Raw genomic sequence first — 14,690 nt, forward strand, 5'->3', positions numbered from 1 at the left:
ATACAATAGATTAAGAAGAAAAAGGGATACCGAGTGTACAGTAGTACAACAGAGATCGTAAATGTCTGACTTAGAAAGACTGTTTATTAACAGAAAAATTAATACCGTCATCCATACAAATTAGCTTCTTAGGAGTATCTTAGTACTATATTGTACAAAGCATTAATATTGTTATCCTTAACTGGGTATTTGAAATATCGAAATTCGTCGATGTATCGAGTCTAAAATACTTCACCCAAGAAGCGGTATTTTTTCAAACAAAAACAATCAATTTGAAATCCGCACTCACTCACGCGCTAAACGATTATCGAAAAATCGAACGCGATCAAGTTAGACGCTCGAATTCCCGCCCATTGTTCTCGTCAAACACACTAGTGACCACGTGTCTACCGCGATTTTACGTTGTGCTAGAAAAAACGTTTGAGACAAGTAATTAAAAAGTATCAAAAGGTGACCTTCTTGAGAATAACTTTGAGTTACCATTGTCACCTATAAGTAAGGATTAACTTGAAGATTAATCTCGTTTAATTACAAAGAATGGAAACGACGCGGGACAACGGCCGGTGCCGCAGCCATCGTACCAGCAGCACATTCGGTATTGTAAAACTTAAACTTTAATTATAAGAAAACGATATATTACAAGTGGTTTTTTTACCTACAACCAAGTACTCTTTTCTATGAATCGTATTACAAGTTGTGACATAACATCTATTACATGAATCTTGACACTGGGAGATAAGGTCTCTGGCATCTGTTCGTAATTTCGTTAAGAATTAGTTTGTATATTCAGTATGAAAGGAAAGATAATATAAAAAGCACACATTATGTAAAAATAGAATAAAATCTACTATCTCCTGTTGTGAAACCTCTACAAAGGTTTCGGCTATACACGGTGTGGATAATCAATTTTTTACAGGTTAGAGTTTAGACGTACGTATGTAACATTTGGTTGAGGCTTGAAACTTTACGCTGGAATTATATACTTTCTCTTAAATTATTAACACGAAATTGAACGTGGAAATTCCATTCCCTTTAAAATACGTTAAATAAACGTTTAATTATTACGAGAATACTGTAGAATATAATAAAATAAGATGTTAACCGCGCGTATCGAATTCGGTCTAATCATACAATAGATTTGAATTTTATCACTGTAAATATCTGTAAATAACTAACAAATTGCATAACCAAAATTATACAGATGTCAATATCTTGACACAACTTTATCATTATAGTTCATCCCTGAGTAATGTGTACCTGTTTTTGCTGGGTGCAAGTTTTTTAAAGGTAGATTCTGGTGGGGTTGTAGGCACCTTGATTTGTCCAACTATTTGTGGTAATTCATTAGTACTGGGTTCTGGCCCATAATGAAACTCCCTATGTAGTTTTCCCGAATATAAATCTCTTAGGAAACCCTTTAGTTTCCCTTGTACATGAATATCATTGAAGTTTGGAAACAGGTACATGTGTTTAAAACTATCTATTGCAATTAAGGGTAAATCTGCTGGAGTTTTGCCTAAATGATGCAGAGGATGAGCAAATTTTAAGCCATCTGCTGTCAAAAAATTCACATTTTCTGAAAGAAAAAAAATTTTTTTATTTACACAGTACATTAGAATTATGGCAAAATGAGGTTTACTTACGTTTTTCATCAATTAATGTTCTTGTAACTATATCTTTGTATATTTTAACACTCTCTGTATCATCTGGAGCATGAAACAAGATAAGAAAGGGTAAACCTTCCTCTGTGAATTCCTCTGCATTTTCAAATGTGATTTCCCTCACAAGAGGAACACATTTTTCTTGTGCCCAAACATTCAATTCATCGAAATTATTCAAACTTCCATGGTATGTTTCATCTTCATCATTAGAAAGTGCTTTATCAGAGCGGAAGACAATAATAGGTTGTCCTGGGGGATGCATAGCAGAGCTTGCATTCCTAAAAAAAAATGTAGTAGATCCTTATATAAGAATTCAAGAGAATAGGATTTTAGCACATCAGAAAACTATTCAATAAATGCAATAAATGCCATTAAGTACAATAAATGCCACTTGTACCATGCACAACATCATACTTACAGCAAGTGAAAATGCTCCCCAATTTCACAGTTTTGAGCTGAGCATGTGCTTGTTAGAGGAAACAATACAACAGTTACACACACTTTACAGAATTGTTAGTTCATTTGTTAGCAAATATCAATATCATATTAGTAGCACATGCAACACCAATAAGAACAATAACACTTACCCAAAACCAACATGAAATTGACAATCATCTTTCAGATTGGTAGCAACTCTTCTAAACATTTCATACTCAGGAACATCCTTTCTATCAAAATATCCAATAATCATTCGTTTCTTATCATCTAGATTGGTTAATTCTCTTAAATCATGGAACTCTTTAATTGGATCTTCCAATTGTTTCCTTATAAATTCTTCAAAAGCTTCTACTGATCTTTGACCCCTGTATTCCCTTTTAGTTGGTTGGCCATTTCTTATGACCTTCAGTGTTGGATATTTGGTAATATGAAACCTTGAAGCAATAGAGGCTAAAAGATAATTTTCCTATTTAATATTTTTAACAATTTATCTCCACTGGAATAAAATCAACATTAGTTTTGTGTGCTTATTTAGCCCAAATGTGATTTACTCACATTCTCTATCACAGTCTACTTTTGCCATTACCACTTTCCCTGGTTCAGGGAATGCATTCCTTACTTTAGTAGCAGCTTCTTCAAAAATAGGGGCTAATAAATTACTAAAACGACACCACTGTGCGTAAAAATTTATAAATACCAATTCGTTTGATGCTACAACAAAATGCAAATAAGTAAACGATTTATTAATCGATTACAGTCATTTATCTTTCGATTATTCCATCGCAACTTACCGAGCGTCATATCAATATTTTGTTGAGTGAGCGATACCGCACCTTCGTTCGCATCGTTCGCTAAATTGTTTGGCAGAAACGCCTAAAAAATAAAATATTTCGTCAGTCCACTTATTCATTATTTATATAACTAATTTTCGAGATAGCTATAAATGTGTTTCAAAGCGTTTACGCATACAATTTTCAAGGTATTTAACACATGACATGACATATGGACAAGGTAATTTGTTTAGGAAGGGTAAATTAAAAAAAAAAATAGGATTTAAAAACATATTTTTATTTTTTGGTATAGTGCTTAGGTATTCTGTCTTCGTCTCTTTCTTCACTATCGGCTTCTGATTAGGATTAGGCCCAGAAAACACTCAATTAGTGAAATTAGTCGCACATTTTGTTTGTTTAATGTATCTTTGAGGTTATTTTTTTTGTATACGTGTACAGGTTATGCCGCTAATTTGTGTATTAAAATTCATTTCCATACCATTAAAATGAGCGGAAGATTAATAGGCTATAGTAACGGGAAATGGAGTGTCTAGAATTCGAACATTCTTAAATACGTGTCACTTTCATGTTACTGGCGGTATTCAAAATTTTGTATAGCTTTCTTTGACAAAATAATGAAATACACTTATTCAAATGGTACTCACCAAGAAACAGGCAAATATAAGTATTTTGAAATCGAAAATATCACAGAAGACCAGCATATTATGATCTTAGAGTACAAATTTAATCAGGCAATACTTTTTTGAATAACCATCAGTAAGCAGCTGCCTCTGTGTCAAATGCCACGAATCTGCAGTAAATCGAAACCTAGAGAAATATTTTCGAGACATCGAGATGTGACAGGGTCGGCACAGGTAACACATAAATTCTCTATGCCAATGTTATACCTGCCTCGGGTTTCTTTGTCCAACTCATGGGCTCTCTTCTTGGGTCTTCTTTCAATACTTACCTGGCTTTACCGTTTCTCTTTTCCCTAGCTAGTTAGTTACTTATATTTCTAGGGCTTTTCTCTGTAAAACACTGTCACAACAGCTAACCAATGGCGTTCGCTTACAGATAACGACGGGACGGTCGATATTCCCTAGGTTATTCGAATCCGAGGCGGGAGTTCTGTATTCTCTGCCTCTATGTTTTACTTGACGTTTCAAAGCCGTTCTAGGAAACGCATAAAACAATAAACCTAATTTCTAGAAAACTAGATTTCCCCCAAGTTTATGACGGTTCGGCTTACCGTTCAATTTAGAAAATAAGTTACGGTTCGTATTTTCCAAACCGCAGGTCGAATTCTTGTAAAGAGCATACTGCAGGAAGCGTCATAAAATAATTACACCTTTTAATCTCCGTGAAAATTCTAGCGATTGTTCGTATAACCATCAGGTAGATTGGCAAATGCTGGTTAAAGGATGAAAGGTATCGGTACTTTCTGTTACAAGTCAGAAGAACATTCAATAGACCATGGATCTTAAAGACAATTTCTTTGGAAACCCGCTAGAATCTTTCTATTAACAACCACCACTCGTTAACATCTTAGTCTCTTCCTTGACCATCAGAAGACCTCCGAAAGATGAACAACCGTTCCCTCTGACCGCAACAAACTTACCTGTAAAAGGTCGCGTCGCGGAAAGTGCAATAAAACAATCATACATCCGTAATCTCCGTGTAAAAGCGAATTATTGACTGCATAGAGGATAACAATAACGTTCATTCAGCATCGCTAGCATAGACACACTTCAGAAGCATGACTTCGAGAAACCTCTTCTTCCTATCCTACCAAATTTCAATGTTCAGGTACACCTGGGTGAGTCCTCGGCCCTCGACGATATAATCCCTATTGAACGAGTACGAGGACTCCAGGCACGAATTCTAACAATAATTTATGGCCACACGAGGCTGCAACGAAACGCTCGAACGGGATGCGTTGTCGCGTAAGCCATGGCTTAACCGTAATTTACAACAAAATCCAATTTTCCCAATTCTACGTCCGTCTGGTGAATCTCATGAATTTCTCAAATATTTCATTCCTCGCAGCATGTAACCAACAAATCCAACATTTGACTTTGGTGGTAATATGCGGTAGGGGTACTTCAGTCATCTGTACAGTTTTTAATGCGTTCGCTTGACATAAGTTTCCGCCAATAGTTCTGTTAGGATGGCAGTCGGAATGACTTTGAGTTCGTAGGGACCTTTATGCTTTTCCGTTGCCGACGTTTTTAGCCCTCTCCGCAGGGGGTGAACGCTCGAACGTACCGATGTCAATCTTGCATCTGAATGGACCAGCCGCATGTCATCGTAAGCGATAGGTCGTTCGTGAATTACAAGTGTTGAATGATTTTTCGCGATAATTCAATATTCCTGACCTGTTCTTTACGCCTGCATTTAAATCAGAACGATCTACCCTTATTCGCGCGGACTGACTCAGCAGTCATGATTAATTTTAACGCATTATGGTGACACTTGTTTGCCCGGGCATCGGCATTCTTTGACACTGGATCGGGTGCACTGCTGGATACTAGTTGAACAAACGAGCCTGTTGAAAGATAAAACCACACAATGCGCCACAGGACTCTGCATCCTACAATATTTCCTTTCCAGGAAAAACTCTGATGCGACTTCTAGGGCGGCATTGACTTTTACTACTGTACAACTAAACGCGTTGACTTTTACAAAAAAGGAAAATCGTATCTCTCGAGAAATTCGCAATGGAAAGCATCAGTAACATACGTGTTCAGGATCGTAACCAGTTCTTCTCTCGTTCTTATTTTCTCTTTGAAATTATGAGAGAAAAGAAATGGTAGTAATATCCAGGTAACTTTTTTTTCCGGTACATCATTTATAAAGTTAGAGGAAAAAGTTGTACATATAGCGAACCAAGAGATATCCGCGAAGTCGTTAATTTTATATCAAAGCCCTTTTACGACCCTACCTGGAACAACGTGGGTCCCAGGCACGGTTCTGGAAGGAAGCAATTATCCATTTTAATTCCTCGTTGACTTGACGTGGGGTATACACACGGATATGTTAGACTGTTTGATCAGTCCGGCCATCCGTGGTCGTTTCAGTTTCTCGTGATTCGTTCTCGGGGTACGGCACACAAATCATATTCAGCCGGCCGTGGTCTAGAATTCTTGTTCTACCTTTTAACTATCGTCGTCGAACCCATGCTTTTGCCGCAGAAGCGGTCAACCGGCACGATTGAGACAATAGAAAGAAACTATGACCTGCTCCCTGTTAATTAAAATCTATTGGTGAATGATGGCCCCACATAGGATATACGTTCATCCATTTCTTTTTAAAGAGTCATTACTTTTCATCAAGGTATTCATTTAGGATTTGTAAACCAACTGTTAACGTCCATGCTATTGCCTTTGAGACAATTGCCGAATGGGATTAAAATTTAATATCGTCCTTGGTAGCTTTGAAAGAGAATTACCTGCGGTATTAGCAGTATATAGCGTCATAATATTTAGAGCAGCCCTTGCAAAGGCTTGTTAATGCGATATACCTAGAGTGTTCGTTAACCTTTGCTGCCTGTCTTATTGTTCTGTTTTACCGGGAAACGCTCCGACAGAAAGCGATTGCTTGGAAACTAGCCGACACCAAGTTTTGAAAGGTGGTACAATTGTTACCTTTAATTCGGCACGATCACAAACGTCGAGTTGCGTAATGAATCCGCGTACAATGTGACGGCTTCCTTTGAACGGTAGATATTCTCACGGCTTCGAATGGATATCCTGAGGATACCCGTCGATTCTGGTTCTTATTCCAGCATTTCTTTCTTTATTTCCTCTTTCTTCATCTCGAACGCAACAGGTCGTATTGTGACGAGGGTGTCATTCCCTTCGAATGGGATCGGCGAGAGAGGACCCCTTCGGCTCGATTCTTGCATCGCGTCGGTACGACGGAGCACAAATTTATGGACTTGGGACCGACGTTTTACAGCAGGTACATGCCTCTTTTCCCCTTGTTCTCGCACCTTTTGCGGATCGTTAATTCGTTCACCGCGATCGGCTACCTTCGGCATGTTTGATAATTCGAGAACAAGTTCGTTTGGTGGAAAAAAAAGACGTGACAGCTCGAAGAAGTTTGATCATCGTAATAAGACTTCCGTGCATGACGTTGAACTAACAGAAGGCTTTCGCAATTCGATCTTATCGATTATCAACCTTAGCGATCTACCGGTCTTTGTCCGTAAACGATGTGTAATAAATGAATATCGTAACGCGACTAGGAGAACCTGCTTATACGCTACCAAGACTCGTTTTCTTTCTCTCTCTGTTCGGCAAGTGATTAATGACGAAGCACTGTTTGCTGTCCATTTGTCTACAGCTGAACAGGTCGGGGCAAAGAACGAGGGCCCTAATCGTACGGTGAAACGTTATTGGAATCGGCTCGATAGCAGTTAAGTTTGATTACATTATTAACCTTCCGAGAATTGGGTACTTAGTTGGACAATTAAAAGCAACCCCATCAGGTGAGAAGAATAGGGTCGGTACTTATAGTTAGGTTGTTAACATTAGCTGCGAAACTTTCCCAAATATTTGACTGGTCAGGTAAAAGTAAACTTGAGCTCTGTTTCGGTGTAACTAGCCTGTTTACGTACAAGATAACAGTGATCTTCGGTAAACGTTGTAATCTCTTATTTACACCCTCGTAATCCTAACCCGATTAGCAACTATGTAGCTGTTAGTGGGGCAGATCTGACTAATCTTGTTCCATAGGAAGGTACGCGATCCGATCGGCTTCAAATAGGCTTTCTTCCCTTACAGAGAAATCGTGAGCGGCCACGTTACGCCGATCATCGTGTGAAAACTGCAAAGTCTCGCTCCATTAGCTCCGAAGACTAGTCCCATTGTCGGGTCCATTGTTGAGGAACGTGGGCCTCTGCCTCTTTCTTCCTCTCGTTTCTTCTTCACCGTCATCTATCTCGTTTTTTCTCTTCTCCTTTTCCTCCTCCACACTTCTCATGCCTTGTCTTCTACGTTTTCTTCCAGATTCGAGCATAAGTTAAAAGAAACCCGTCAAGACTAGTGACCTGCTGATCCCGATGATGCCTCCTTCGACCAGGTAAATCGCGTATAAAATTGACCCGTAGCAAGGATGAAAAGGTTCGACCCTTAATGACGTCTCAACGAATGAACCGTCATCAGAGAAATGCCTTTGAGTCATCATCCAAGGGTGCCATTCGAAATTCGACGAAACTGTATGTTTTTCCATTTTTCAATATTTCTATTTTTTTTTTTTTTTTTTTCAGAAAAAATATCGAAAAGGTAAGTGCAATTACAATTTTATGTAATATGAAAGCGTTAAATTATTGGCATTCGACTTCGAGGTAGTAGACAATTTCTAACCCAAGGCCTAAGACCACACCGATTTCCAGCAAACTATAAAAGTTTGTGAGTTACGGTAAACCGTAGGAAAGCGTTCATTTTTCGAGAATATTAGTTCTCGTAAGCGATAGCTCATATTTATGCGGCCAGGAATGGACGGGTTCTTTACAAAAGAGCGCCGAAAGACTGTTACTGCCTACAAGAATTATGTTACGAGACTTCCCGTGTCCTTTTTCCATAAAGTAACGCCGCTAGCTATTCTGTTAATTCGTACAGCATTTCTGAATCTCTGTACGATAGATCACTCGATGTATCGAAAAATAGAAGTCTTTTTTTTTTCATATAAAACATTAAATACATCGTAAGTGTCGTTCGCCTAAGGCGCAGACGCGAAAGCCTAAGAAATATATTGGAAATCGAGGACCGTCAATTTCTTATTGCGGATAGCCGAGATCTGACCTGCGTCGTCCTTTCGATTTGCATCGGTCCACCGCCTCTGAATGTCTCCCAAAAATGCACGGCTTTCGCAGGAACATCGAACGTCCTGGCGAATACAACAAAGCGTACTTTTCCACCCTCGCGGCTCCCTCCGTTTACCGATTGGACACACACCGCACGAAAGTGCAGTCTGGATCATCGTTCCTCTTTTACTTAGTCGATGACCAGTCAAAGAGTCGATTTTTTTTTCAAACAGATCCACTAGATGCCCGACTTTTTCGGGGATCGATGGATCTGACAAAAAAGTGAAAAAAGTGCAAGAGTGAAAGATACAGTGAAAAAGTGCTAGCGTTATCTACGCAAAGTGATCAAAGGTACACAATGCAACGAAGAAATACAAATTTTTGGAAAATTCCCATCCTCCCAAGGGAATCGATCGACTGCGTGGGAGTAGTGTTTACCAGCGAAGCAATTTACCCCTAGCGGAGACGTTAAGCGGCTTATTAGGGGACAATGGCCAGCTTCGAGCAGAGGAAAGTAAAGGGTTGCTCTGGGCGTGCCCCCACCTTTCACCCTTCTGCTGCTACAACATTGTCGCAAGATTTACGACGATGCTGCAGTTTGCAATGCTACCGGTACTCGTTCGGACATGTGTCATCCAGCACTGTCCAATTTCCATGCTTTTCCCACTTCTGCCAATACGATGCTTTCGATGAATTTGACAAACAACCAAGAGTCCCCTGAGAGTTTGCTTGTGGTCATCCGGCAAATATTCCAGAAGATCGATGGTCCGCTCTGTCTTTTCGTGTGCGTACACGTGACGTCGGATGATATTTCCTGCACGCCGGAAATTGATAATCTTCTTCCGGTATGCAGCTGACTCGTCGCGTTGGTCTGCCGTTATATATCAGTGAAACTGACTTATTGTGACGCGTTCATCGAGATCATATCAGTACGTATAAAAATAACGAAGAAACCATGGACTGTTGATGAAATGCTGAATTCTCGCTGGTTCGCAAAGCCAAGCTTGGTTTTACAGATAACGACAGCCTTCGTCAGCTGCCAAGATGCTATCGAAACGAGTTGTTTCTATGAAGCTGAATAAACAAGATTCGAAGAAGGAAAGACAATGAAAGTCAGAGAAAAAGTTATCGACTTGTCCTGGTTTTTTCTCTCTGTGCCTCAGTATTTTTTTCAAACTACCTGCATTGGGCTACTGTTGGCATTGTTCGTTCGACAGAATCCAGTAATAGTACCTATCTGGTGATGATCGGTAGCGCGAAAGTGTCGTCACCTCGTCCTGCCAATGATCGCTTTACAGCCACCATAAACCGGCACTTTGTGCAGCCTGTGCAGTTCAGTTCCAGTAGGTACAAGGCATTGTGAATGCGCCTCGTTCAGCACGACCAGGATCTTTCATGGATTTATGGTACGACGTACGCCACAATGCACACCTAGAACCTTTGGGAAACTGGCGTTCGTTATCACGTGCTTCCGTGCAACAGACAGGTCATCGCGGGCCTCTTGCACGCTTTGATACGTCTTTGCAAGATTCGTCCGTCTCCATTGACGACCATCATGGAACCTTTAAATACCGTGAAAATTTTTACTTTGACTCCTTTCAACTACCAGCCAGCATCTTACGCTGCACGAGCTTTCAGAAAATGCAGAAAATCTTTTCTCCTTTGCGCAATTTTTTCAAGAAAGAGATGATTTTAGTAAGAGAGAAAGCTCAAACATTATTGCAAAGGCACGAAAGAGTTCGAAGAACCTTCTTGACGAAACCCAATGAGAGTATTGATCGTCTTAAGCATCAAACAAAAAATGGAATGAGACAAGGAAATCGTCTCGTGATTTTCAGCGGATTCTGCCATTAGAAAAAAACAATTGTACGTGCTTTTAGTAAAAGATGGCGATTTGTAAAAACTATAGATGCTCTCGGGAGAATAGCATAGAATTCACGAAGACTTTCCTCGGTGGCATGAGGCAGCCCCCAGGGACGACCACAAAAGGTGCGTAGCCTCGATCCTCGATCCTCTATCCTCGGAACGCAGGGTTGATTTATGAGCCGATGGAGGGGAGGGCGCATGCGCACCAAGCCACAGGATTCACTGGGGTCTATCCCCACCTCCATAGAGGAACCCGGCAGAGCATTCAGCCTCCTCCCTTCTTCGTCGGTTCCTTGTCCACTCGGTTATTAAAACCGAGGCGACACGGTCGGCAACCAGCAATTATCTGGCGAACGCTCGGAGCCGCGCACGCTCCGATCCGAGCACAGTTCTCTTCGCTTTTCTTTTCGTTTTTCTTTTCGTTTTCGTTTCGCTTACCCACGGTACCAGTGATTAAGATCGCGGGATTACTTTGTCTCCTGCTCCGTCTAGCGAACACGTGTCGAAGGATTGAGTTCATCGAAGGAGTAATTATATCTGTGGAAGAAACTATCACGAGGAATCAGGAAGTGAAGTGATGGCACAAGTGATGCAGTATCAACAGGTCTGTAATAAATACAGCAATAGTGTCCAACACGAACATCATTTTTGTGTAATTGCTCGTGAAATATGTTTGTTTGGAAGTGATTTTTCTTTTACTTCTTTTATCAATTTATCGTGCCTTGAGAAGGAAAGAGATAGTGACCACGCGACGATACATTTTCCAACGCCAGAACTGTTGATCGATGTTAAAATAATCTGAACTTTATTTGTGTTGCAGATGTGCATGCCGACAATGTCTCCGATGCCAGGCATGACGCCAATGTCTGGCCTCTCAATGCCGATGCATCAACCCGCGGCTATGGACTACGGAAGTCCGGGCATCCATTATCAGCCGTACAATCCTGCATTAGGCAGTCATCATCTTCAGACCAGCCAATCCAGCTACTGGTACCCTGGATCCACGAGTCACGGTCAAATTACCGAGCCGCTGACGCCGGCAGCGTACACGATGCCAAGCGTACCAAGCAGCACCGCTTCGTGGACCACTCAAACGCATCTCAGCCAGCCTCAGTTAACAACGATCTCGGCGATTCAGCATTATTCTTTGCCTCCAAGTCCCGCCGAACTTCCACCAAGCCCTCAGGATCACCCTTCCCCGTATCAGTGGCCGTTAACACCTCCAGCCGAACATCATTTGCTTGGCACGGACGAGGTTGGTAAAGCCGGCAGAAAATGCACGAGATGTCGATGTCCAAACTGTCAGACGGATAGCGGAGCTCAGTTGGGAATCGACGGCAAGAGGCAACACGTGTGTCACGTGCCTGGATGCGGTAAAGTGTACGGTAAAACCTCTCATTTGAAGGCGCATCTCAGGTGGCACACCGGCGAACGACCTTTCGTTTGCAACTGGTTGTTCTGCGGCAAACGATTCACCAGGAGCGATGAATTGCAGCGTCATCTTCGAACACATACAGGCGAGAAGAGATTCGCTTGTTCAACGTGCGGGAAAAGGTTCATGAGGAGCGATCATTTAACGAAACACGTGAAAACGCACGAGAATCAGAAGAGAAAAAGTTCCACGGCTAAGAAGGAATCCAATAAAGAGAATTCGTTGATCGCCGCGCCCATCCAGAATTCGTATCCACCGACCGGCGGACAGTACACCATGATTTAGGATTAGAAAGTCTCCAAATTATTAGAATCGAGAAAGAATAGTTTACGCTGTGCTAAACTAACACGACTGATGGATCACAGTGTGTCCGTCCTTGTAAATAGTTGACCAATGTTCCTCGTTTCTCTTGTAATTATTGTACATATATGGAGAGAAAATTGTATATTTTTGTAAATTATATGTAAGTTTAGGTGACGTTAATTATGTTACGATACAAATAAAAATGATTAATAATAATGTTTGACCATCCAACCCGATAAATTAAATACTTCTTTAACATGCTAGTGCAACGTTCGTAGAAAATAGGCGTGATCAGAACGAACGTAAATTTTATGCGTACTAAAGCTTCGATTTACCGTGAAAATTCACATAATAACGAATCATCCCCTTGCCGTATATCAGGTTCCTCCCTGACATCTTCCTGTCATACGATACATCACGAGACCCGCCCAAGAAGCACAATACGACGCGGATACTTTAGAATCGAGCCCTTCTTCGTAGTTTTCGATGATTTCCTACCTGGCAGGTGTTTCGATAAATAGAAAATATCATTTCATAGAAACTCTACCCTAAATATCCCGATCGTCGCCGTATTCCTCTTTTTTTTTCAATAAATTAGGAGGAAAAAAATGTTTCTCTTTCTGTTCACGAGACAGACGAGCAAGATTCCACGGTCTTCCCTTTCTAACTAGGGCAAGGTTTTTAAAGGAACTCCGGACTAGTCCAAAGAGGAGTTTTTCGAGGGGAAATTGATGAAACGCGTACGGCACTGTAACGGGTCGTTTCATTCGTATTCCGGCCAAGAGATGGCTGCACGGTGAATGGAAAAAGCCCGCGTAGCCCTATTAAGGGGGCGGCGCGCTGTAGCCCCATAGCCCCGTTGCCCCGGCAAGGATTCATGGCTGGCACGTAGAGGTAGAGGTAAAGAGGCAGACGCAGAGATAGAGGTAGAAGAAGCGCAAGAGAGGGAAAGCTAGGAGGTAAAAGGAGAAAGGGAGAGCATGGAAGAAATGAGAAGAAGGTGTAAAAGCGAGACAGAGGTGGAAGGTGGTAGGTTAAGAGGAGGAGAAGGGTGAAAAAAAGGGGTACGAAAATGGAATAAAACAAAAAGGAGGCAGCCGTGGAGCAAATTATAGGGAAAAATAGGGAGGGACGAGGCGGAGGAGGCAGCACAGGCCCCGGTGGTGTGGCACTCATGGAGGAAGAGGATCAGGTGGATGGGTGGAAAGGTAGGAGGGGAGGAGGGGTGGCGCCACGGCAATTCCAGGCTCGCGTTCAACGTTCCCCGTGGAGTACCGCGGATAGCCGCGAAGTTAGTGCGCAAGAGATTCAAAGAGAGTTCAGAGTGACGAGAGACTCGTGTCTCCTGTTTGCCGGCTCTCGATCGCCGGTCCACCGCGAGCTGAGATCACTGGTCACCGGTCGCCAAAGAAAAACGCGCCCGCGAGTCGAACGAGAATCGTCGAGAGCGCGACGAAGGCGGACAGCCTTTGATTCTAGGGGAAAAAGAGAGAGAGAGAGAGAGGGAGATAGAGATAGTGAGTCGAGTACACAGTACACAGCTCTCTCTTACGCGTTACACGCGGTCAGTGCAAGAGGCTGCGACGTGCCGCGAGCATGCGTCTGCGACGGACAGCCCTTAAGGCGGATACGCAACACGCCGACTCGCCGTCGTTCTCCTCGTTGTCAATATCCGTGAACCCTCGATTCTCAACGTCGCTACCGAACGAATGCACGCGCTGACACTGTCCATAGGGCGAAGAATGCACGAACAGGTTCGTAGGCGCGCGCATGTCATCGATCAAGCCGAGACCGATCTCGATTCTTAACCGATTCGTTCGCGATCCTTACGTCTCTTTAACGAACTATAATCACGCGAGTTGCCCGCCACTATTGTTAACCCTTTTATCCGTTTCATCATCCCCTGCCAAGTGGTTTCCTACGTTCACTACTCCGTTCGCGACACCTCGGTGAACATGGAACAAACAGTGACCACTTCGAAACGAATGCAACGTGGCTGTGATCGATATCTTGGTATCACGATCGATCGGTGTGCACATTCGATACATTGTTCACTGTGTTTATTCAACTAAACACGACAAACTACTTTTATCGGTTAAAGTTGAACTCTAGCCGTGGTACGATACAGTGCGAATCTAGGATAGAATGCTTTTGAATCTCGTTTATCGAACAGTGATCAAAAGTTGTGACAAAGTGTGGTTTACTGTCATACAGTGTAGACAGTGGTATTCGAGCAGACCGTTCTGAGGATCGAACAGGGCTGTTCGAGATATCGTCTTTCATCGATATTTTTGAGATTCGCGAGACCAAGTAAGCCGACAAGCTGGACGCGGAGGTCGGTGGCGGCGGAGGCCGCAGGGGTATCAGCCCCCCAACTCATCTTGGCAACATAAACGTAGGTTTTTATTTTC

At 42.1% G+C, this 14,690-nt stretch overlaps 3 protein-coding genes across 7 annotated transcripts in view; 2 read left to right on the top strand and 1 right to left on the bottom strand.

The window, feature by feature from the left end:
• Window positions 1-66: 66 nt before the first annotated feature.
• LOC114877072 (endoplasmic reticulum resident protein 44) lies at window positions 67-3,701 on the bottom strand. Of its 2 annotated transcripts, XM_029189193.2 has the most exons (7): window positions 3,535-3,701; window positions 2,891-2,972; window positions 2,655-2,810; window positions 2,249-2,549; window positions 1,644-1,939; window positions 1,258-1,576; window positions 67-751 (listed from the first exon to the last, which is right to left on the bottom strand). In XM_029189193.2, exons 1-7 carry the CDS (start codon window positions 3,589-3,591, stop codon window positions 712-714), a joined length of 1,251 nt encoding a protein of 416 aa, XP_029045026.1. In that variant the 5' UTR covers window positions 3,592-3,701; the 3' UTR covers window positions 67-711. The 2 variants fall into 2 exon arrangements, with proteins under 2 accessions (XP_029045026.1, XP_029045027.1); XM_029189194.2 differs by having other exon boundaries at window positions 67-1,576.
• Window positions 3,702-7,914: 4,213 nt separating this feature from the next.
• The window catches only part of LOC114877055 (transcription factor Sp8), a 71,451-nt gene continuing 64,675 nt past the window's right edge, over window positions 7,915-14,690 (top strand). For 2 of the 4 annotated variants that reach the window (XM_046288641.1, XM_029189156.2), the window contains exon 1: window positions 13,657-14,674. The gene's annotated coding sequence lies outside the window, so the exon portion shown is untranslated. Of the gene's footprint in view, window positions 7,955-8,022; window positions 8,091-13,656; window positions 14,675-14,690 lie in introns of those variants that run through there. The other 2 variants (XM_029189163.2, XM_029189162.2) reach the window with 2 other exon arrangements.
• LOC114877058 (transcription factor Sp3-like) lies at window positions 10,907-12,376 on the top strand. The gene is made up of 2 exons (XM_029189167.2): window positions 10,907-11,148; window positions 11,365-12,376. The coding sequence occupies exons 1-2, from the start codon at window positions 11,122-11,124 to the stop codon at window positions 12,259-12,261; spliced, it is 924 nt and encodes a 307-aa protein (XP_029045000.1). The 5' UTR covers window positions 10,907-11,121; the 3' UTR covers window positions 12,262-12,376.

Source organism: Osmia bicornis, chromosome 14, assembly GCF_907164935.1.
Source record: "Osmia bicornis bicornis chromosome 14, iOsmBic2.1, whole genome shotgun sequence".
NCBI classification, from domain to species: domain Eukaryota; kingdom Metazoa; phylum Arthropoda; class Insecta; order Hymenoptera; family Megachilidae; genus Osmia; species Osmia bicornis.

Excerpts from the sequence above, each read along its gene's own strand:
- LOC114877072 (XM_029189193.2), bottom strand. The coding sequence starts at position 3,591 with ATGCTGGTCTTCTGTGATATTTTCGATTTCAAAATACTTATATTTGCC. Across the intron at positions 1,940-2,248 it reads CAATTTCATGTTGGTTTTGG|GAATGCAAGCTCTGCTATGC; the intron begins GTAAGTGTTATT and ends ATTTTTTTTTAG. Across the intron at positions 752-1,257 it reads CTTGCACCCAGCAAAAACAG|ATGCCAGAGACCTTATCTCC; the intron begins GTACACATTACT and ends AATTACGAACAG.
- LOC114877058 (XM_029189167.2), top strand. The coding sequence starts at position 11,122 with ATGGCACAAGTGATGCAGTATCAACAG. Across the intron at positions 11,149-11,364 it reads AAGTGATGCAGTATCAACAG|ATGTGCATGCCGACAATGTC; the intron begins GTCTGTAATAAA and ends TTTGTGTTGCAG.